This window comes from Esox lucius, chromosome 21 (assembly GCF_011004845.1).
Source record: "Esox lucius isolate fEsoLuc1 chromosome 21, fEsoLuc1.pri, whole genome shotgun sequence".
Lineage (NCBI taxonomy): Eukaryota > Metazoa > Chordata > Actinopteri > Esociformes > Esocidae > Esox > Esox lucius.
The window spans coordinates 14,477,921-14,500,222 of record NC_047589.1 but is presented as its reverse complement, the minus strand read 5'-3'; the positions used below and the strand labels follow the sequence as shown (position 1 = coordinate 14,500,222).

The 22,302-nt window shown below is 46.5% G+C and overlaps 1 protein-coding gene across 6 annotated transcripts in view; it reads right to left on the bottom strand.

Annotated features, from left to right (window-relative positions):
• Positions 1-22,302, bottom strand: part of mpp7a (membrane protein, palmitoylated 7a (MAGUK p55 subfamily member 7)) — a 153,143-nt gene that overhangs the window by 27,345 nt on the left and 103,496 nt on the right. For 3 of the 6 annotated variants that reach the window (XM_034289299.1, XM_034289301.1, XM_034289300.1), the window contains 4 exons: positions 21,205-21,272; positions 13,898-13,918; positions 13,766-13,792; positions 11,313-11,345 (listed from right to left, as the gene is read on the bottom strand). In XM_034289299.1, coding sequence (XP_034145190.1) covers positions 11,313-11,345; positions 13,766-13,792; positions 13,898-13,918; positions 21,205-21,272 — 149 coding nt within the window. The remainder of the gene's footprint in view (positions 1-11,312; positions 11,346-13,765; positions 13,793-13,897; positions 13,919-21,204; positions 21,273-22,302) is intronic. The other 3 variants (XM_034289302.1, XM_020041858.3, XM_010885608.5) reach the window with 3 other exon arrangements.

Here is a 22,302-nt window from a genome sequence, read left to right as displayed (position 1 = left end):
ATTTGGTTCGTTGTCGTGCTGAAAGATTAATCTTGACTCAAGTCTGAGGTCCTGTGCACTCTGGATGAACACTTCTGCCACCATCACACTGCCAGGTAGGGCTGATGTGCCGTGTTAGGCTTGCACCAAACAAAGCACTTAGCACTGAGACCAAAAAGCTATATTTTGGTCCCATTAGACCATAGAATCTTCTCAGTCTTCTACATGCCTTCTGAAAAACCCGGGATTTGATGTGATTTGTTTTACTTTCGGCAACTCTGTCATGAATGTCACTTTTGTGAAGCGCCCAGGTTGTTCCAGCAGTAGGCACAGTGTCTCTCAACTCAGCTGTGGAAGATTAACGCCTTCAGAGTTTCGTAGCTTTTCGTGACTAGTGCCCTTCTTACCCAGATCCTTTTTTTTTTTTAGGATGGCCTGTTCTAGACAGATTCACAGTTGTGCCAAATTCTCTCAATTTCTTACTAATTTACATTACTGTGCTCCGGGGAATATTCAATGCCTTGGAAAGGTTCTTAGGAAAAGTTCTTAAGGTAGTATCCTACCCCTGACTGATTATTTGAAATATCTTATTCAGGTTTTGCTTTGAATGTTCCTTTGTCTTCATAATGTAGTTTTAGTTAGGAACTGTAATAACCAACTGTTGGCCCAACAGGGACCGGTGTATTCAACATGAATTCATGTGAAACAACTTCATTCCACACGGGTGGACTCTATTCATTCTATGGCTTCTAAAGACTCAAGAGTTTCATAGCGAAGAGGGTGAATACAGATGCAACTTTTTTGTTTTATAATTTTGGACAATTTGCAGATACAATTCTTTGTGTTCAATAATTAAAAAAAATCTGATTTCATGTTCAAAGACAAAATAAAAATGTGGAAGTCCAAGGGGGTGAATACATTTGAAAGCCATTATAGCTGGTGTTAAACCAACTAAGGCTGTCAAGTTGGTAAATGGTCAAAAGTAGCCTACTGCAGACTATAAGGAATGAAGGGCCATTTCTGTACTAAGAGAGGAGGTTCAATCTAACCCCCCCTCCCAAGTGGGCAGGCCCTAATACTGTGGTCTGATTAGCGTGATGGTGCAGCACGGGTTGTTCCATTCGATTAAGGGGCCTATCGGGTCGCAGGAGGCGCCGGCGTTTCATTGGCTCTGTCAGAGGGAATCTCTTTGTTTTCCTTCAGGGAGACAGGTGCACGGCATTTCATTATGGGGCTCAGCTGCAGCCAGTCAATACACATCTCTGTTCCTGTAGTTGAAGGGCCCTCCGTAATCCCGGGCCCTTCAAAATCACTTAAACCCTTCTACACAGCTCCATCCAAATAACAGTACATAACTAACTCTTAACTCCTCCTCCCTGCTCGTGGCCAAAATGAAATAAATCAAAGCGGGGGGAGAATGCATGCAGACACACACACACACCCACACCGAAGCCCTGATCATCTCCATTACTGATGGAGACAGAATTAGACAGCAAGAGAGAGGAGGCTGGAAATTAATTTGATCCAGAATTAGAGAACTGAATGGCGACTCAACATTCTTTGTCGGTCCGGACCTGCCCCCAGCTCTGGATGTCATGAAACCTCTGTGTTACAGGGGAGGAGAGTACAGTGTGAATGACTGTTAGAGAATACAGAAGTACAGTCTTGACTAACAGGATGGTTGGTTCCCACTGGGCCAACATGTTGGGACAAATGTTAAAGGAATGTCAGCATGGCAATGCCGGTCCAAATGATGAGAGAGCTAAGGTGGCTCTGTTTTTCACCTGGCTCCTAACCCCAGGCCCCTTCATGTGACAAATGCTTAGATAGGGAGACATTTCCCTTGGTCAGCAGTCAGGACACACGCGCAATTTAATGGCGTGCACTTCACCGTGACTGGATAATTACCGGTAGCCTCCCACTACTGTAACACACACCTACCAAGTCAACCACCCCCCCACCCTCCTTTGCAAGAGAAACCCCAACAGAAAAATGACAAGGCGCATATCGAGCCCCAGTGTAAACAGAAAAGACACGCACTGCCCTTAGACACACAATCGCCTAGACATTGCCAGTGAGCTCCAGCAAGCCCATTTTCCACTGCGATAATATCTAACAGCCGTGGCGTAGGAAATTCAGCATGTGTGCAAAGAAAGCACCCGGGAGCCTTCACAAACTGTGAATACCAAACTGCCCACTTTTCTGTTCCGACGCTAACAACAGTGTGAAACAGCGCGGCCGCTGTGTCTGTGAAAGAAATGAACCCAGAAGATTAATGTCCGTCAAAAATAACAGATGCTCCTTGAAAGTAGAGGTGCGCGCATGATTGTAGATCTCTTCCTGTCGAGGGCCCTGAGAACAATATGGAGGTGAGGTATTCCAGACGTCATGTAGCGAAACCTGAGGTGACGACACACAAGGTATCTAATTCCATTTTCCCCAGATCAGACCAGAGGAGAGGCCGGGGCCACCATCATGGCAAACCCCGCTATTGTATTACCGGGCCAGAACAGCCTTGTATTACCGGGCCAGAACAGTCTCGCACCACAGGGCCAGAACAGTCTCGCACCACAGGGCCAGAACAGTCTCGCACCACAGGGCCAGAACAGTCTCGCACCACAGGGTCAGAACAGTCTCGCACCACAGGGCCAGAACAGTCTCGCACCACAGGGCCAGAACAGTCTCGCACCACAGGGCCAGAACAGTCTCGCACCACAGGGCCAGAACAGTCTCGCACCACAGGGCCAGAACAGTCTCGCACCACAGGGCCAGAACAGTCTCGCACCACAGGGCCAGAACAGCCTCGCACCACAGGGCCAGAACAGCCTCGCACCACAGGGCCAGAACAGTCTCGCACCACAGGGCCAGAACAGCCTCGCACCACAGGGCCAGAACAGCCTCGCACCACAGGGTCAGAACAGCCTCGCACCACAGGGTCAGAACAGCCTCGCACCACAGGGCCAGAACAGCCTCGCACCACAGGGCCAGAACAGCCTCGCACCACAGGGCCAGAACAGCCTCGCACCACAGGGTCAGAACAGCCTCGCACCACAGGGCCAGAACAGCCTCGCACCACAGGGCCAGAACAGCCTCGCACCACAGGGCCACAGGGCTAGAACAGCCTCGCGCCACAGGGCCAGAACAGTCTCGCACCACAGGGCCAGAACAGCCTCGCACCACAGGGTCAGAACAATCTCGCACCACAGGGCCAGAACAGTCTCGCACCACAGGGCCAGAACAGTCTCGCACCACAGGGCCAGAACAGTCTCGCACCACAGGGCCAGAACAGTCCCGCACCACAGGGTCAGAACAGTCTCGCACCACAGGGCCAGAACAGTCTCCCACCACAGGGCCAGAACAGTCTCCCACCACAGGGCCAGAACAGTCTTGCACCACAGGGCCAGAACAGTCTCGCACCACAGGGCCAAAACAATCTCGCACCACAGGGTCAAAACAATCTCGCACCACAGGGTCAGAACAGTCTCGCACCACAGGGCCAGAACCGTCTCGCACCACAGGGCCAGAACAGTCTCGCACCACAGGGCCAGAACAGTCTCGCACCACAGGGCCAGAACAGCCTTGCACCACAGGGCCAGAACAGCCTTGCACCACAGGGCCAGAACAGCCTCGCACCACAGGGTCAGAACAGCCTCGCACCACAGGGTCAGAACAATCTCGCACCACAGGGCAAGGACCGTCTCGCACCACAGGGCCAGATCAGTCTGGCACCAAACCCTTGGACGGGTGGCAACTATGGAGGCTCTCAACACAAAAGACTGAGGACCTGGGTTCAATCCCACTGTCCCCCCTCTCTAAATTCCAAACTGTTCATCCAAAGTGCACACGTGTCTCCCAACTTAGCGTCTATCCTTGCAGTGGAAGAGTCACAGACAGGTACTGCGCATCCCAAAATGACACCCCAATAACAGTTCACTATTTGGACCAAATCCCTACGACCCTGGTCAAAAGTAGTGCACTAGTTGGGAGAACAGGGTTCCATTCTAGATTTTAACCTGCAGACCAAGCTCTCAATGAAGACTAATGGACACGACAACTGGGGAATTAACTCCCCTTGGCAGTGCTAGATTAACAGGGCATTACTGTTACGCCCAACCTCGGCCCAGCCACGTAATGTGCGGTCTCGAACTGCGACGCGCACGCCAAAACGCACACGCTTGATGCACACTAGATGGATACACACGCAGTGCATTTTATCGGTGCAGCACTTAAGGCTGGTTGTGGTGGCAGAATGTGGGAAGCATTAAAGACTGCCATTATGACTGACTGTAACGGTGCCCATTATGGCTCTAGTCTGCTCCAGGCGGGAATGGATGGAGGATGGCACTACGGAGCTGGGAGGTTTTCCAGTTTCCACACGCCGACATTATTCACCTCACCACAGGGCCATGTTGTGTCCACAACAACAAACCAAACAAAAAGACAGACAAATAATGTCCAACACAAATATCCAATGATTAATTCTTCCTTAAATAAATGAGTCGTTATTTTCCTGTTTGCTACATTACATTGCTAAGTTTATTTTATGTCTGTTGTGAGTTAAAATGCTATAAATGGACGAGCAATTGCCATGAAAATGTACATTATAACAACTCAAAAATATAGCGCTGATTAATGTGACTTCTACATCATGAAGCCACTCTGACAGTATTATAGTACATTAATAATTGTATAATGAGAGACAGACATTTCACCCAGACATTTTGGTGGAACTACTAAGCATCTAATGGAATATTAAATGTTTATTCTGTGAAATGAAAATTCCACATACCCTTCTCTATGTTTGCACAATAACACATAAAAATAACACATTTGCATATTTACATGTACACATAATGGGATACATTAGTAAAAAAAAGGACTATCCAACTGACCCTTACTAAGGTACCACCCCAAAGAAAATGTATTCCCCAAAAACATGCAACATTACTAAACCATTATTAATGTCATTCAAAACACGGAACATAAGGTGAAGATGTTTTGGAACGAACTAGTATGAACCTGATAGGGGACTATCAGAAACAATTCATTTTGATTTGTTGATGCTTTCTAACCATATCATTATGACATTATTATAAACTCAAACATCCCATGATGGGGAACACCTTCTGGAAGTAGACTATTTCCTCTCTTTTTCTTCATGTAGTCGATGCAATAGTAAGGTCCAGAGGGAAAAACTGGTCTGCAACGGTAATCATATGATTATTATCAGTTGCTATTTTGAAAGCAGTGAAATAATAATTAGTTAAAAAGGAATTATCCACTTGCCAAACAGAGCCAAATGAAAGCGGAACAGATGCCTCCCAAAGTAAAAACGTTCTTCCCTGTATACCCGTGTTCTACCACCTGGGTTGCTTTAAACAGGACAGTGTGTGTGTGTCTTGGCTCCTTGGCACGGTGGTGTGTGGAAAGAGGGCCTGTCCAGACAAAGACATGTGGCCTTCAATGTCCCTCCATGTAAAACCTTGCTAAGAAAGCAACTGGGAGCTGGCATCTGTCAAAAGCATTATTGGAATCGTAGTTGGCCTCCAGGGCTGTCCCAAGGAGAACCCTTGTGTGAAGCATCAAACCCCCACAACCCCCAGCGGTTTCTGGACCAAGGAACAGGCCTGCTGCAGCACACACGTACCTGACCTGCGGTCTGACCGCACGGAAGGGAACTGTATCAACGATTAAAAACATCGCTCTACAGGGAATGAAGGATGTTTTAACGACAAAAGTTTTTGTCTGTCGATGAATGTGGTATCCATTTTAACCTGCTGTCCTTCAAACCTCCCGCCCCCTGCCACCCTCCCTCTGCTTTATGGGACATCCTGTTTCCAGTTAAGAAAGGACAGCAGGTAATCATACTGAACACCGCGCTGACCATGTTCCGTCTGTCCAGACCAGGCCAGCTAGTAGGCTGTAGACGGAGAAAGACAGTTGATGAGTAAAAAACACCGGGCCGCCGCCTGTGATGTTTGAAATACGTCCTGAGAGCAGCGGGGTAGGTCCGCAGTGGGGAACTCATTAGTGTTGTCTGAGGGGAACTGAAACACGCCGCGGGCCTCGGTTACTTTCCATGGCACCGGGGCGGTATTCAGCTACAGGCAACGGCACGTGGAAAGTGCCGCTCCAACCCCGGTGTTACCGGATTACACGGTGGAATAGTGCTCAAGTCCCTTGGCGAGTTTGTGTCGAGCGCGAGTCATTTGTTTTTCCCCTCCGTCTAATCCGAGAGCTCTTTAGGACTCAGGAATGACTAGTCTCCACAGCAAATGCTGCCCTCACCCGCACCAGGAACTCCTGACGCACAAAGACACATTTCAATCCAGCTGCAGCCAATCGCTGCACTGACACAGAGCGGCGTGGGGAGTCTTTGGTATGTGGCCTCTCTGCACAGCTGGTAAGTTAGGGGACCCGAGTGCCAAGAACACTGGGCCGGAACGCTTTCCTGTTTGTCTCATCAATCAGCCGGGCCCATTCAGACAACATGCTAGACAACAAACCCAGAGATACCACAGGGTGCGTCCTAAATGGTTGCCTATCCACTTTTGGGGGCTCTTTATAGTACAGTCCTCAGTAGTGCACCTTAAAGTAGGGTGTCATTACAGATCCGCTCGTGTTATCGTTCAGTCACAAACCACTGAAACCACTAACATCAAAGTAACATCACACTGGCTAGATAGGACACACAAACATTTTATTGTCCCTGTGAGGACAACCAACATTTTCCCATTCGCCCTTACCTTAAAATTAAACTGAATCTTTGAACCAAAAATATTTTTTATCTTCATGGTACAGCCAAAATGCACCACACGGACACATTTTCATTTTTGGTCTCCACCAGTATCTGTAAAAACCGGCATGCACACACACAAACACCTGTTTGCCCTCTACCTACCCTACCTTGATATTAGACACCAATATAACCATCAATTTAGTGCCAACCCAGCATAGTAAAGTGTATGTCGCTACCTGACTGGATAGGAACAAAGTTGTCTTAGTCATTCTTAAAACCCAAGACTGCATTCAGAATTATACCATATTACCCTTTATAGTACACTACTTTAGATCAGAACCCAACCATCCTTGTAAAGTAGCATTGAGAGCAGGGTGCCATTTGGAGCACGCTGACAGTCTTCTATTTGGGCTGTGTCTCTAGTTGGGAACCTGCAGACAGATGAAATAAACTTGTTTTCTGGAAAATGAACTTTTTTCTTTTATTTCAGTTTCACGTCTCCATTTTTCCATAACTCTGTCTTAATTGGATTCTGGTGGGTTGATGGCTTTCCCAGATTTTTCCTCAGTACTGCTTTGGCCCGTTCCTCTCCTCGATCCCTCCTTCCGGATGTTTTGCGAGGGGCTTTGCCGTGTGCCTGTGGATCTGTGGGATTACGGTAGATTAGGACAGCTGTGGCCAGGGAGATGTCACTGTGCCTACTTCCTACTCATCCAGGGCTCAGTCCAAGTATTGTGTTTCAAATCCCTGGGAACCAAACTATGTACTGAACAATCCCAGGGAAAGCATGGCAGTGTCCCAAACGGCATCACATTCCCTTTATTAGTGAACTACTTTGGACCAGAACTCTGTGTGCCCTTGCCGAAAGTAATAAGCGGTAGATAGGGAAAGGAGTGGTGTTGGGGACGCATACCGTGTTGTTTACCCTCTCCTTTTCTGCTCCTTTCTTTCTTCCAACTGGACTGGCCTCTTGTTCTTGGTTTAAGACAGAGTGGGGTCTCAGAGTGGTGTTTAAGGCCTGACTGACAGGAAGGCATTTCAGGACACGCTCACACTCCTCGCCAGTGTCCCAAAGGGCACCCTATTCCCAATACAGTGCACTACTTTGACCAGAGCTCTACGGTACTCCACAGTCTCCTTGGCTCTATAGGAGAGGCATCTCACAGGAATCCAGCTCGCCCTGAAGACAGCTCTTTGAAGGCTCTGCAAGAACCGTTCGTGGCAGATTGAAGATACAGACATTGCATCACTGACAGACAGAGGTATGGAGAGAGCACAAACACACCAAAGAAAAAAATGACAAGCCACTTTCCCTCCACCCCAACTCAAGCTCCCAAAGCAAACTTAGTGGCATTAAAAAAGCATCTGTGTTCTAGGATTTCTTAGCTATTAGGACTGACGGACTCTAAATCACACAACCACATACAGCAGCCTGAAATGTAATGCAGTGTGCAATGAGAAATACTGGTACTGAAGATATCATTGTTTTAGGAGGCTTTCTCCCCCCTCAAAGACCCTCTTGTTTCAGAAAACCGGAGCTTCGGTGTACAAAAACGTTGAAACAACGTTAACGTGCCCTGGGAGCAGCAGTGGAGGTTGTTTAGGTCTGAGAGAGGAAGAGGGAAGGAAAGAAAGAGGTTGAGGTCAGTGACTAATAACAAGGGCACCATGACAACACGGCACATACAGAGGCTACGTCCCAATGGGCGTTTCAACAACCCTACGGACCATGGTCAAAAGTAGTGCATTATGTTGGAAATAAAGTTCCATGGGGAACACGGACACAAACTGGAAAAAAAGCCGGGTGTTTCAAAGGTCATCCTTAAAGAATGACAACTTTGCGATTGAGCTTGGCAGACATGCCTCAGTCTTAAATGATAATCTCCATGTGCACAAGATCTCCTGTGAAATAAACTGCCCTAAACGGTTTGGGAATGTCCAGAGACTTGACCGCCGTGTAACCTTCAACCCTTTGAATGTACAAACAAATAAAATCAAACGGCATGGATAAAATTATATAAACCCTGAAGCTGGTACTTAGTTACACAGCCGTTGGCCAAAATAACTTCCAACAAATGCTTATTGTAGCCATTTACAGGAAATTTGGCCCACAGAAAACAACTCTGAATCATCTGTGTTTGAAGGGTGCACTCCACCGACTGCTGTTTTTGCTTAAGTTTTGGATGTAATTTATACCTCAGGTCTTCACTGGCCACTCATTTTAATCTTATTTCATGATGCCTCACTTATTCAAGGCCCCCAGAGCAAGAGACAGCGAAGCACCCCACATCATTGTCCAACAGTCTCCAGTAACTGAATGTAGGCAGGATGTTCTCTTCTTTGAACGCTTCATTTCGTCGCTTGTAAACATAGGAAGACCCCACTACTGAGGGAGACACAAGAATGCCTGGTTGAACTTTTAAAAACCCATATAAACAAATGGTTCTGTGGACCAATGAAACAAAATTAGAGCTCTTTGGCAATCCAGATCAGCGCTATGTTTACAGATGACCAAATTAAGCATTTTATTAAACAGCGTGCTTGCAATCAAATATGAAGGTTTTTATAATGATGGAAGCCTGCTTTGCTGCTTCTGATACTGGGAGAGTTGAACATGAGCAAGACCTCATAAGATAAGATGACAACTGTTTTGGAGACCAATGTTCATCGTAGTAGTGTCAATACAAATGTGGTTGAATATTGAAGGATGAAGGTTTTTTTCAAACAAGGAAATGATGAAAAAGCGGCCAAATTGAAAAAGGTTAATTAAGTTCAGTAATGAATACAATAAGCTTTTGTCTGCAGTTAGCTTTGCCAAAGGCTGGGCAATCAAGTAATAGTTCTGGGGTCTCTCCCATTTTGTCCTTTTGTCATATGTATTTATTTTGTCAATGAAATTAGAAACTTAAATTCCAATAACAAGATGTGGGGTCAAATTTTTTTATTCACCGTATTTTAGAAGTAATCGAAAAACTATTTAAAAAAGTGCATTGGTGTCTGTGTATCTGGCCGCAACTGTAGTAATTTACGGAGAGAGAGTTAGGAAAAGAAAGTGTTACTTAGGGAGGAGAATTGAGAAATGTAGCCAGGACACTCTGGGATTATAATTCATGATTTGTCAGGAAAGTGACAGTGGCAATAACACAATGAAGAATAGTTTCTGCACGCAGAGAGAATTGGTACCAGAACCAAAAGAACAGTTCCAGAACAGAACAGGCTGTAATTGCTGCTGAGAGTCCAAGCAGGACCACATCAAGAGAGACAGATGGACAGACAGACAAAGTGAGAAAAGGGAGACACAGGAGAGAGAGAGAGACAGGAGAGAGACAGAGAGAGAAGACCACATCAACAGGACTAACGGGGGGAGGGAAATCGTCAGGACCTTCACAACAACAAGTGGAAAATATCTTGTTCCATTAGTCCAAATCAATCCATATCCATCTACAGAGACCTATCTAACTAGACCCAAACCACTGGGAGAGGAAAACACAGTTACTGTAAAACCAGAAATAGCCATGACATATTAAGGCCATGCATTCTGTCAAAGGAAAATAATCTGTCTTAAATCAGACTAACAAGTACTTAGTCCATTTAAGAAAAAAAACATTTCTCACATTGATGAATTTCAGCACTTTCCAAACCTATTCCTAGAAATCTCCCCTCCTTTAGGTTTTTAATCTCAACCCTATTCCTGGAGAGCTACCCTCCTGTAGGTTCTATATCCAACCCTATTCCTAGAGAGTTACTCTCCTATGTTTTATTTCCAACCCAGTTCGTGGAGATGTCCCCTCCACTAGGTTTTATCTCCAACCCTGTCCCTAGAGAGCTACCCTCCTCTACATTGTATCTCCAACCCTGTCCCTGGAGAGCTACTCTCCTCTAGGTTGTATCTCCAACCCTGTCCCTGGAGAGCTACTTTCCTCTAGGTTTTATCTCCAACCCTGTTCCTAGAGAGTTACCCTCCTCTAGGTTATATCTCCAACCCAGTTCCTAGAGAGTTACCCTCCTCTAGGTTATATCTCCAACCCTGTTCCTGGGGAGCTATTCTCCTCTAGATTTTTTCGCCAACCCTTTTCCTGGAGTGCTACCTTCTCATGGATTTTTACACCAACCCTAATTTAGCACACCTGACCTTAAATAATCATCTATTTAACTAAATTAATCAAATTGGTTACAACGTGGATGGAGCGCAAACCTTCCCAAGAACAGGTTTAAGGACCCCGTACATACTCAGTACATCACTGACCCTCATATAGAGATGACCAAACACCAGGCAATGTCTAATTTAATGGGAGACACAATCTGAACTCTGCCAACCTAAACATGCCCCCATGGCATACTTTAACACCACCGACTAACCTCTGAGGAAAGACTGGCGATGAAGACCTGACGTAGAGCTCTGTATGGATAAGGAACTGCAGGATGGGTTCACAGGGCAAACTATCACCACCAGACACTCCAGTCAGTCTGGAGGGTCTGACTCATGAGGCTCTACACGGGACAACTGCTGGATGTCAGGGTGTGAGGGACTAACAGAGCAGGACAAGAAAGAGAGATCCACATCAAATGCTAAAGTGGACACGCAATGTCTCACCTAAGTGTAGTCCGCTTAAATTGAGACCGTCCTCTGGTGTCGCAGACATGAGGGGAAGAAGCAGAGAGAAGAGCAGAGAATGGTGGCCAGGCAGGAAGAATAAGTGTTAGAGATCAGCATGTACAATTAACTTCAAACAGAGCCGACTGCTCTAGTAACACAGACTGACTGAACACATAGTATCACAGAGGGAACTGAGACACCTGTCCAAACAACACAGACTGAACACAGAGACAGCAAGGTATCACAGAGGGAACTGTGACAGCTGTCCAAACAACACAGACTGAACACAGAGACAGCACAGTATCACAGAGGTAACGGAGACAGCTGTCCAAACAACACAGACTGAACACAGAGACAGCACAGTATCACAGAGGGAACTGAGACAGCTGTCCAAACAACACAGACTGAACACAGAAACAGCACAGTATCACAGAGGGAACTGAGACAGCTGTCCAAACAACACAGACTGAACACAGAGACAGCACGGTATCACAGAGGGAACTGAGACAGCTGTCCAAACAACACAGACTGAACACAGAGACAGCAAGGTATCACAGAGAGAACTGAGACAGCAGTCCCTACAACACAGATTGACTGAACACAGAGACAGCACGGTATCACAGAGAGAACTGAGACAGCTGTCCCAACAACACAAACTGACTGAACACAGAGACAGCACGGTATCACAGAGAGAACTGAGACAGCTGTCCCAACAACACAAACTGACTGAACACAGAGACAGCACGGTATCACAGAGAGAACTGAGACAGCTGTCCCAACAACACAAACTGACTGAACACAGAGACAACACACTATCACTGAGGGAACTGAGACACCTGTCCAAACAACACAGACTGAACACAGAGACAGCAAGGTATCACAGAGGGAACTGTGACAGCTGTCCAAACAACACAGACTGAACACAGAGACAGCACAGTATCACAGAGGTAACGGAGACAGCTGTCCAAACAACACAGACTGAACACAGAGACAGCACAGTATCACAGAGGGAACTGAGACAGCTGTCCAAACAACACAGACTGAACACAGAAACAGCACAGTATCACAGAGGGAACTGAGACAGCTGTCCAAACAACACAGACTGAACACAGAGACAGCACGGTATCACAGAGGGAACTGAGACAGCTGTCCAAACAACACAGACTGAACACAGAGACAGCAAGGTATCACAGAGAGAACTGAGACAGCAGTCCCTACAACACAGATTGACTGAACACAGAGACAGCACGGTATCACAGAGAGAACTGAGACAGCTGTCCCAACAACACAAACTGACTGAACACAGAGACAGCACGGTATCACAGAGAGAACTGAGACAGCTGTCCCAACAACACAAACTGACTGAACACAGAGACAGCACGGTATCACAGAGAGAACTGAGACAGCTGTCCCAAGAACACAAACTGACTGAACACAGAGACAACACACTATCACTGAGGGAACTGAGACACCTGTCCAAACAACACAGATTGACTAAACACAGGGACAGCACACTAACAGAGGGATCTGAGAAAGCAGTCCGGGCAACACACATAGGCCAAAATATTATATATGGCCAGACAACACTTCACCTTCCCAAAAAAACACCACATTACATAATATCACAGTCATAGTAAAAATACACCGTAGATTATGGATAGACCACGCAGAAGGTAATGGTTCTGCAGTTAACTACAGTATATCATGGCATCAGACATAGCATTAAGCTGAGGAACAAACAGGTTTACGAGTATCTACAGTACAAATGCTTACCAAATAGCACCCTATACTCCCTATATCGTGCACTCCATTTGACTAGAGCCCTATGGGTCCTGGTCAAAGGCAGCGCACTTTAAATGGAAGACGTTGCCATGTAGGACGTAGCCTATCTTAAAGTATGCGTGAGAAGAATGGGCCTCTTTCCCTGGCTTGGTTAGATTGTGTCTGCTTTAATGAATGTCAAAAGTTGATGCGTAAAAGAGGATCATTCCGTATAGGTTTCACTCAGCCCAGCTGATAACGCATGTTCCTCTCGGTTTCCAGGGGAATCTATTCACCAGAGAAACTGACGAGACAAATGATTTTCCTCCTTACAGCTGAGATGACAGTGGAACACAAACGGTGGAATATGAGGGAGAGTTTAGGAGGGCAGAGGAGGTGAGGTCAGTCATCACAGACAAGCTTGCATACACACTGAGTCACAAATGGCACCATGTTCCCTATTTAGTGTGCTACCTTTTCCTATGTAATGCATCAGCGCCTGGTGTTTTATAAATTGGGAACAGGTTGTCATTTGGGACATTCAAAACCACAGGGACGTATGTCAAAAGGCTGATCGGCCAATGACAGGTCTCATTTTTGGGGTGCTGGCCTGGTCCCCAGCCAATGAGCTGCTATATTGCTATGACGGTGTGTGACAGGTGAGCAGCAGTTAGTACAACAAGCAGTACCTTCTATTTCCTCAGCTTCAAACGGTGCTACAAAAGCAAGAGATTTGAGCGCGAGGTCAGAAAGATGTGAGTTGGAGGAAGTGGTATAAGCAAAAGGGAAAATGGGAGCAGTAGAAAAAAAAAGATACCTACCAAACTCAAGTGCTGTATCGTCTTAGAAAAGCAAAGAAAGAAAACAACACATGGTTAAAATGTCCAATGCATAGAATAAAGGAACAGTGCAGTTGCCTGGCCTCCCGTATGGCTGTCAATCTTTTGTAAGTGCACTACATTGAATATTTTCCAATTGTCCTCGAAATAGAACTGGGGCACAGGTACTTCAGTGTGCAAACTCAGAGCCACACCAGAACATAGAGGCCTACATACAGTGGGGAGAACAAGTATTTGATACACTGCAGATTTTGCAGGTTTTCCTACTTACAAAGCATGTAGAGGCCTGTAATTATTATCATAGTTACACTTCAACTGTGAGAGACGGAATCTAAAACAAAAATCCAGAAAATCACATTGTATGATTTTTAAATAATTAATTAGCATTTTATTGAATGACGTAAGTATTTGATCACCTACAAAACAGTAAGAATTCCGGCTCTCACAGAACTGTTAGTTTGTCTTTAAGAAGCCCTCCTGTTCTCCACTCATTACCTGTATTAACCCCACCTGTTTGAACTCGTTACCTGTATAAAAGACACCTGTTCACACACTCAATCAAACACACTCCAACCTCTCCACAATGGCCAAGACCAGAGAGCTGTGTAAGGACATCAGGGATAAAATTGTAGACCTGCACAAGGCTGGGGTGGGCTACAGGACAACAGGCAAGCAGCTTGGTGAGAAGGCAACAACTGTTGGCGCAATTATAAAAAAATGGAAGACGTTCAAGATGACGGTCAATCTCCCTCGGTCTGGGGCTCCATGCAAGATCTCACCTCGTGGGGCATCAATGATCATGAGAAAGGTGAGGGATCAGCCCAGAACTACACAGCAGGACCTGGTCAATGACCCGAAGAGAGCTGGGACCACAGTCTCAAAGAAAACCATTAGTAACACACTACGCAGTCATGGATAAAAAGGTCCCCCTGCTCAAGCCAGCGCATGTCCAGGCCTGTCTGAGGGAGGGAGCTGAAAGTCTGTATTGCCCAGCGACAGCCGCGAAACCTGAAGGATCTGGAGAAAATCTCTGCTGCAGTGTGTGCACACCTGGTCAAGAACTATAGAAAACGTATGATCTCTGTAAATGCAAACAAAGGTTTCTGTACCAAATATGAAGTTCTGCTTTTCTGATGTATCAAATGTGATTTTCTGGATTTTTGTTTTAGATTCCGTCTCTCACAGTTGAAGTACATATGTACATATGATAAAAATTACAAACCTCTACATGCTTTGTAAGTAGGAAAACCAGCAACATCAGCAGTGTATCAAATACTTTTTCTCCCCACTGTAACTGCTTTTCGTTTGGGAATCATCCAACTGTGCCTTGTCCTCTCCACGGTCCCTGAACAAAAGACAAATGTGTCCCCTGTCTGCTTTGATCTAGATAAAGTAGTGCATGGCATAGGGGGCAGGGTGGCCCACGGGACACATCCTGTGCATTAAACTGTGGTGATATGGACCCGGTTCTCGTGCGGCAGTATGACTAAACCCGACCAGGCGGCCCTCTGGTGAGGCCACAGCAGTGACGAGACACTCTGCGGTGGCCAGGGGAGACCAGAGGGCTGCCTCCCAGTTTGAACCCTGCTGCCTGCGTAGTGCACTCCACGGGAGGAACCGGGTGGCATTTGGGGACTCGCCCAAGGAGAGGGGGGAGGTCTACAACACATCCTCCTCGTCCCAGCGGAACATTTGGAGCCACTTAAAAAAGCTTCCTCCCCTTCATGTGGTCCCAATTCCAGCAAACGGGGTTAAACCCAAACAGGACTGCATCTGCGAGCGCCTCGGGTTCACCTTACAGCGGACCGCTTTTCCCAGAGCGCACTGCAGCGCGGGGACGTTGCGTCACGCGGTAAGGTAATGGCTAGCCATAACAAGTCAGGAACGATCAGGAAGGGGGTTCTCCTGGAACTGCCGGTGAGCAGGTTAGGGTATGCGCTAAAAGCGGTTGGCGGCGACGGGTTGATTTAAAGTGGGAGCGGGTTGTGCGCATGTGAAAGCCTACATGTGACATCTTGTTTCACATGTTAGTGTGTGTTCACAGCAATGTTCCCTGTAATGGGGCCTCCTCCTATTGTAATGTGACGGCTTAAGTAAAACCAGCTTCTGGAGGGAAGGGGAGATCAGAGAACAGTGGCTGAGAAAGAGAGGGAGAGATACAGAGAGTAAACAAGAGACCGGTGTGTCCGGGAGGACAGGGTGAGGGAGGGTCTATGCGAGGGAAGCGGAGAATGTGCGTGGTAGCGATACCTATCAACGTTCAAAGCCCACCGAATCCATTAGGCTGTAATCCTGCTTTCATCTCACGGCTATCTGCACCACCGGGGAAAGCTGAGGTAATAGTTTGCGACTAATTCTTCTTGGTCTGAAGGAAAACCATGCGATAAGGGCACGCAGGATGACAAATCAAGGAAAACCATGGGAGGAACCAGCGAAACAGCGGTGAACGGACATATTTTGAAGTTTTGGTTCGTTAGCGACTATGCGGTCGTAAAGACCTACATTTTTTTTTAGAGCAGTAGTCTGTCTGAAGATACCAGACAGCGAGTACGTAGGTCGGCTGGAGTGTTTATGTACTGGGTCCTGCACTGACAGTAGATTCCGTGCAGAGGGGGTTGAGCCGTCATGACGGTCCTCATTACTGCAGCTCTTCCAGTGCGTTCAGACAGTCACCTGGACAGCTGATGGCTCCTCAGAAGGAAAGCAAGGACTGGTGTCACAGACTGGGTTCTCGAAGGAAATGTTACCAGAACAGGAAGCGTTAGAAAAATGTTAGTCAGAGGGGGACATTGCCTCCCTTCTAGCAATGCTAGCGTGGCTGTGATTTGATCTGTGTCTGGAGGGACAGACTTGTCAGGGCCTGCCTCGGTGGATGCTCTGCCACTCACTGCAGGAGCTGTGAACCAGATGACATGCGGGATGTCCTTCATTCATTATTAACACCATCGTCATCACCAGCCACTGACTGGAACCGAAAAGCAGCTTCGCTTGGGAGCTGGGCCAGGTCCTCCTCGACCCTATATCAGCTCAGCCTGGTCGTAGACCACAGATGTCTTTTCTTTCTCCCTCCAGGGCTCCTCATGCAGTGAGCTCTTTACCTGGCCTCTCAATCAGCCTCTGTCCATAGCTCCCTCCCTCTCTCTGTCCATCTTTGTTGCGCCCTCTTTCTCTCTCTGCATTTGCAGCTCCATCCTCCATCCCTCCTGGAATTAAGTTCCTCAGGTATCTCCTTACCAGTGAAGAGGCAGTGGGATGACCCCCAGTCAATACCTTCTGAAGAGTCAAGAGTTATAGGCTGATGTCACCCTGCTGCCTAGCAACCAAAAGGCAGGATACGTGCAAAATGGCACCCTAAGTCCTTACATAGAGCACTACTTTTGACCACTTGGGAGAAATGTAGTGCATAATAGGGATTAGGTTGCCATTTGGAAAAGGCAGTCACAGATGGAGATTGCCTCCACTTCTCCTCCTTAAACTCAACCTTTTTATGGCCAGGATGAGATTGGACCAGGCAGAATTTTTCCAGATGCCATGAAATTGGATCATTTTCATGAGCAGGAATGACAGAGAATGGAAGGACAGAGGATAGATAGACTGTTTACAGTCTGGCCTGAACTGGCGGAAACAAGGAGAGCTGATCTAAATTAGGACCTCTGTCTGTCATTTGTGCCTGATTGACTTTTATCTCATACAGTATTAGTAGTAATGTTAATAATGAGGTATATATCCAGAGACTAGTAACTAACACAGAATGACACCGCTAGCTTATTTAAGCTGACATGTTGAATAGATATAACTTAGAAGTAGCTGAGGCCTAATTGAAATCCATTCAAAATGCATTATAGTAGTCTCAAATAAAAATAATCAATGCTTAACCTTACAGCTGAAGTTTAACTCAATGTAATCTGATTTGAGCAGTTTTGAACGGCTTTGTCTGCAAGCATTTAAATTGAGATTTGAAATAGCATATAAACATTTGAGTTCTACATTTGAAATTGTTCAATAAACTGAGCCGGGTTAAGGAGCACTTAGTGTAATTTGGGGTGCCGTTTAAGAGTAGTTCAATCTTTCTTTCAGCAGTTAAGGAAAGAAAGATGAACAGTGTGTGTGTGTGTGTGTGTGTGTGTGTGTGATGAGACAACCGTAACCTGTGGAGTGACAGACTCTGAAAGATGGAGAAGGCCTCCAGGTGAGCTATAAGTGCACCCACGTGTTTGGCTAGACCAGCGCTCCTAACTACTGACAAGGGATCACATGTCAAACGTATGGACAGACACGGCAAGCCTATAATAATGTATGGAAAGACAGACGTGGCAATCAAAAATAGTGTATGGAGACCCATTGCAAGCTATAATAATGTATAAAGACCCATGGAGAGCTATAATAATGTATAAAGACCCATGGAGAGCTATAATAATGTATAAAGACTCATGGCGAGCTAATAATAATGTATGGAAAGACATAATGGAAAGATGTGGCAATCAAAAATTGTGTATGGAGACCCATGGCGAGCTATAATAATGTATAAAGACCCATGGCAAGCCTATAATAATGTATAAAAGACCCACAGCCAGCTATACTAATGTATGGAGACGCAGCAAGCTATAATAACGGATGGAGACATGGAGCGCTACTGTGTGAAAATGTATGGAGACACATAGAGCGCTACAATAACCCATGGAGACACAAGTCGAGAGTTGTCAGGAGACTGTCAGGAAGGATGGGCAGAGCAGAGACCATGGATGAAAGAGAGCAAGAGGGACAGTCAAGATTTGGGTAACACTGGTGGACCAGATGGATGGATGGAGGGAGTTATCAAAACCAGCCTGGACTGGCTGTCAGCCACCATGAGATTCAGTGAAATGACTTTAACCGGGCCCTGCTATTTGAAAACACCAACTATGCTTATAGCCTTCTATTACTAAATGTTTAAGGCATTCTATTACATTACTCCAGCATAGGGTGCATCTTGGAAGGAGAAATAGACTATTTATAAGGCGTAAACCTTATGCATAAATGGACACGGTTAAGTGATGCTAGACTGGCCGGCGCATCCAAGATCAATATTGTTCTAGCCGATTGAGCTAGCTCCTGGGTTGGAAAGACAGAGACCACGGCCCCCCAGACACACACACACACACACACACACACACACACACACATAGGCCTCTCCCTCTTTAACAATGCGTGTCTTTGGGTATCTTTTAATCAGCTAATTATTAACCAGGATGAGTGTTCCAGGGCCTTGTGTAAAAACCCTCCGTCCTCTCCTCCTCCTGACCAGAACGTTGACAGTCCAAAGGGTCGCACACTGTACTGACATTTTCTACGAGACCGGGAGGTATGTTGGGGTAAAGTGTGTATTGCTCTCCAGTGTGTTGAGAAATGTGTAGTAGCGCAGAAGACATGGCAGAACACATACATCACATACATGTCATAAGGCCCTACACATGCTCAGGGCCCTTGGGGGTACTGTTCCGGACGCACCCTGAGACTATGGTCTGGGACCTCCTACTCAACACAGGATGATTCTATTGATAGGGCCTCCCAGTACCCACCATGCGCACACGCTACACGTTGCATCTGCCAAACTGAGGCCAGAGGTTCACAATCTTCTCTGTCGCCCTGCGACCACCAAATCCCATTCTACAGCTTTTGAGGGCCCCTGTTCAACTCACTTCCAGCAGAGAAAGTTATATTTGTAGTATTGTTACTTGGGAATTGAATCCAGAACCCTGGTGATGCAAGGACCATGCTCTACCTAACTTTTTTTGCATAGTGGGTCACAGGCCAAAAATGGTTGGGTTAAATCAACAGGAAATTAGGAAATGATGGATAATTAGTTATTCATGTTTACAATTGATGTCATTTTAATAGTTTGTGACTGCTTTGAAATCACAAGGCAATTATAATGACTGGACTATTTGGGCCACCATGATATTTGTTGCTTTAAACAGTACAGGAATTGAACAGTGGACTTGGGTGGATCTGACGTGTCCTCTGTAAGTACTACCCAACCAGGCCAAACCAGCAGCGTCTGTAGTCTGCACATATGTTTGGGAACCAAAGAAACATGAATACATGTTAAGGTATAGAACCTGTCCACTCCAATTATCGCTGGATTTATTGTGGATATGTGTCACAGAGAGCCAGAGAGTGAGAGATGGAGCAAGGGAGGGGGGGTGGGGGTGATGACAGGCTGCATGTACAGAGGTATTATGGGTTTAGTATACATGATGAAAAGGTGGAGAGAGAGAACAGAGAAAAGGAATAAACACCTCCTCGCCTGAGAGGCAGTGTATAACACACACGCACGCACGCACGCACGCACGCACACACGCGTGTGCTGACACGTCTGAGAGGTGCTGTGTACACACTTTGACAAGCAAAGAGGTCCGGGGCTGAACGGGGCAATAAACACCTCGGGACTGACAGATTGTTTACGTCTGATGTGTTAATGACCTTCTGATGACCTGTTAATGACCTTGTGAAGACCTGTTAATGGCTACACTGTTCATGTTTTAAAGTTGTCATAACAAGGGTGTTAATACAGCACTAGGTGTTTGAGTTTGTGTGTGTGCTTGTGTGAGAGAGATACTGTTAGTGGCTTCATAAGCTGTTGTGAAGGTGTGAGGCCCTCCTTCTCGCTCTCTCTCTCTCTCTCTCTGTCCACATCAGTCTTTATCACACACACTCTCCCTCTCTACTGTGCTGTCGGTACCTCTCTCTGTGGCCACCCGTTTCTTTCATCTCACTCTTTCTCCCTACCCAATTGTTTCCCTCTATTTTAGCCACTTGTTTCCCAGCTCAGTTTGGTCTGCGTGTTGTCATGAGACTGCCCAGCCAGTGACTTCAAGGGATGTGTGCGAGCGTGTCTCGTGAAGCCCTGAGGCAGGGGGCCCACATGTTCACACACAGTAAAACATGTTAATGCGTAAACCAGAGTGCGGCGCCCGGGACAGGAGGTTCATTTACGACACCAGGCCTCCGTCACATCCTCGCGACCTTACAGCCTGAGGGAAGGGGGGAACCAGACACATCGGCTCCCTAGAGCAGGGGCAGCATCGCAGCCTCGGAGCGTTCCAGAGTGAGGGGATTATCCTAGACTGTTAATCAACCTAGACGGGTTTACATCATAAACATGTAGCACTAGCAGTGCAGTCTCCTGACACTAGTACCCAAGCTCATCCTCTCGGGTGGGCTTTAACATTCAGGCAGCCACTCTGTTCGAGTGCCAGGAGATATATGCTTACATTATCTTTGTGTGTGTGTGTGTAATAGATGCTTACATAATCTTCTGTTGGAGATCTTGTTGGGCTGAAGAACATGGGCGGCAGGCCGACGCAGCGCAAATCTCCTGGAGGAGGAGTAGAGAGGAGGAGGAGACAGAGAGGAGGGGGAGAAGCACAATAAACCCATCAGCTTTCACAGCCGCACTGGGATTCATAAACACTTTCTGCTATGATACCAAGAAACGGAGGAAACCCAACTGAGTAATTCAGCATCAATAAGAAAATAATTCTGCAGTGACAGGAAATGCAGATAATTATGTATATTATAATGAATATACAGCACACGTATTTAGGGGTTGCTAGATGTTTTGGAAGGGAAAATCAAGTCTGACATTTAAAAGTGGAAATGACAAACTTCAGAGGCGTTTTTAGACCTCAAATAAACTACTGAAATTCTCCTGCAACAGGGTGATCAATTTGAGACCTGACACCTGTATCCACCACAGCCTTTCTGTATGGAAGGAAAAGCAAAGGAAAGGCAGGACAGAGAGGGAGAAAGTTGGACAAAAAAAACCTGAATGTCTCCTATTGAAAAAGCTGCATGAATAAATGTGAAGGATTTGGCATTTTTCTCTTGGGTTTTTTCTCAGAGCTTGTCGGTCTGTGAGCGGGAGCCAAGAAACTGCCCCGAGCCTCCAGCCCTGTATTGCACATCAGCAGCCATCCGAGCACGACACTGATGTGCGATTTTCCATCCTCTCCCCTTCCAAAGTGGATCAGTACCAGTGCTATCATTTTCTGTCATTACTCATTTCGGGCCAGACGTGCGCGGAAATCCAAAGTATTTTGGCAGTGCGAGACCAGGAGAAAAAAAACTGAGGGGAAAGGATGGAATACGGAGGGTGGGGGGGGGGGAGAGAGGAAAACTAGTCATTCCTTTCATTATGACGTCAGTGAAACACTCTGGGACTGGGCTGGGCTTGTAGTGGCGGTGGCAGACAGACAGGCGGGCAGGTGTGTAGACATATAGATAGACAGAATGGCAGACAGATAGAAATACAGACAGATAGAAATACAGACAGACATGGAAAGGGTGAAAATAGTGTTTAGAAGGACAGGTTGGGGTTTGAGAGATAATGGTAGGGGGGTAGTTAG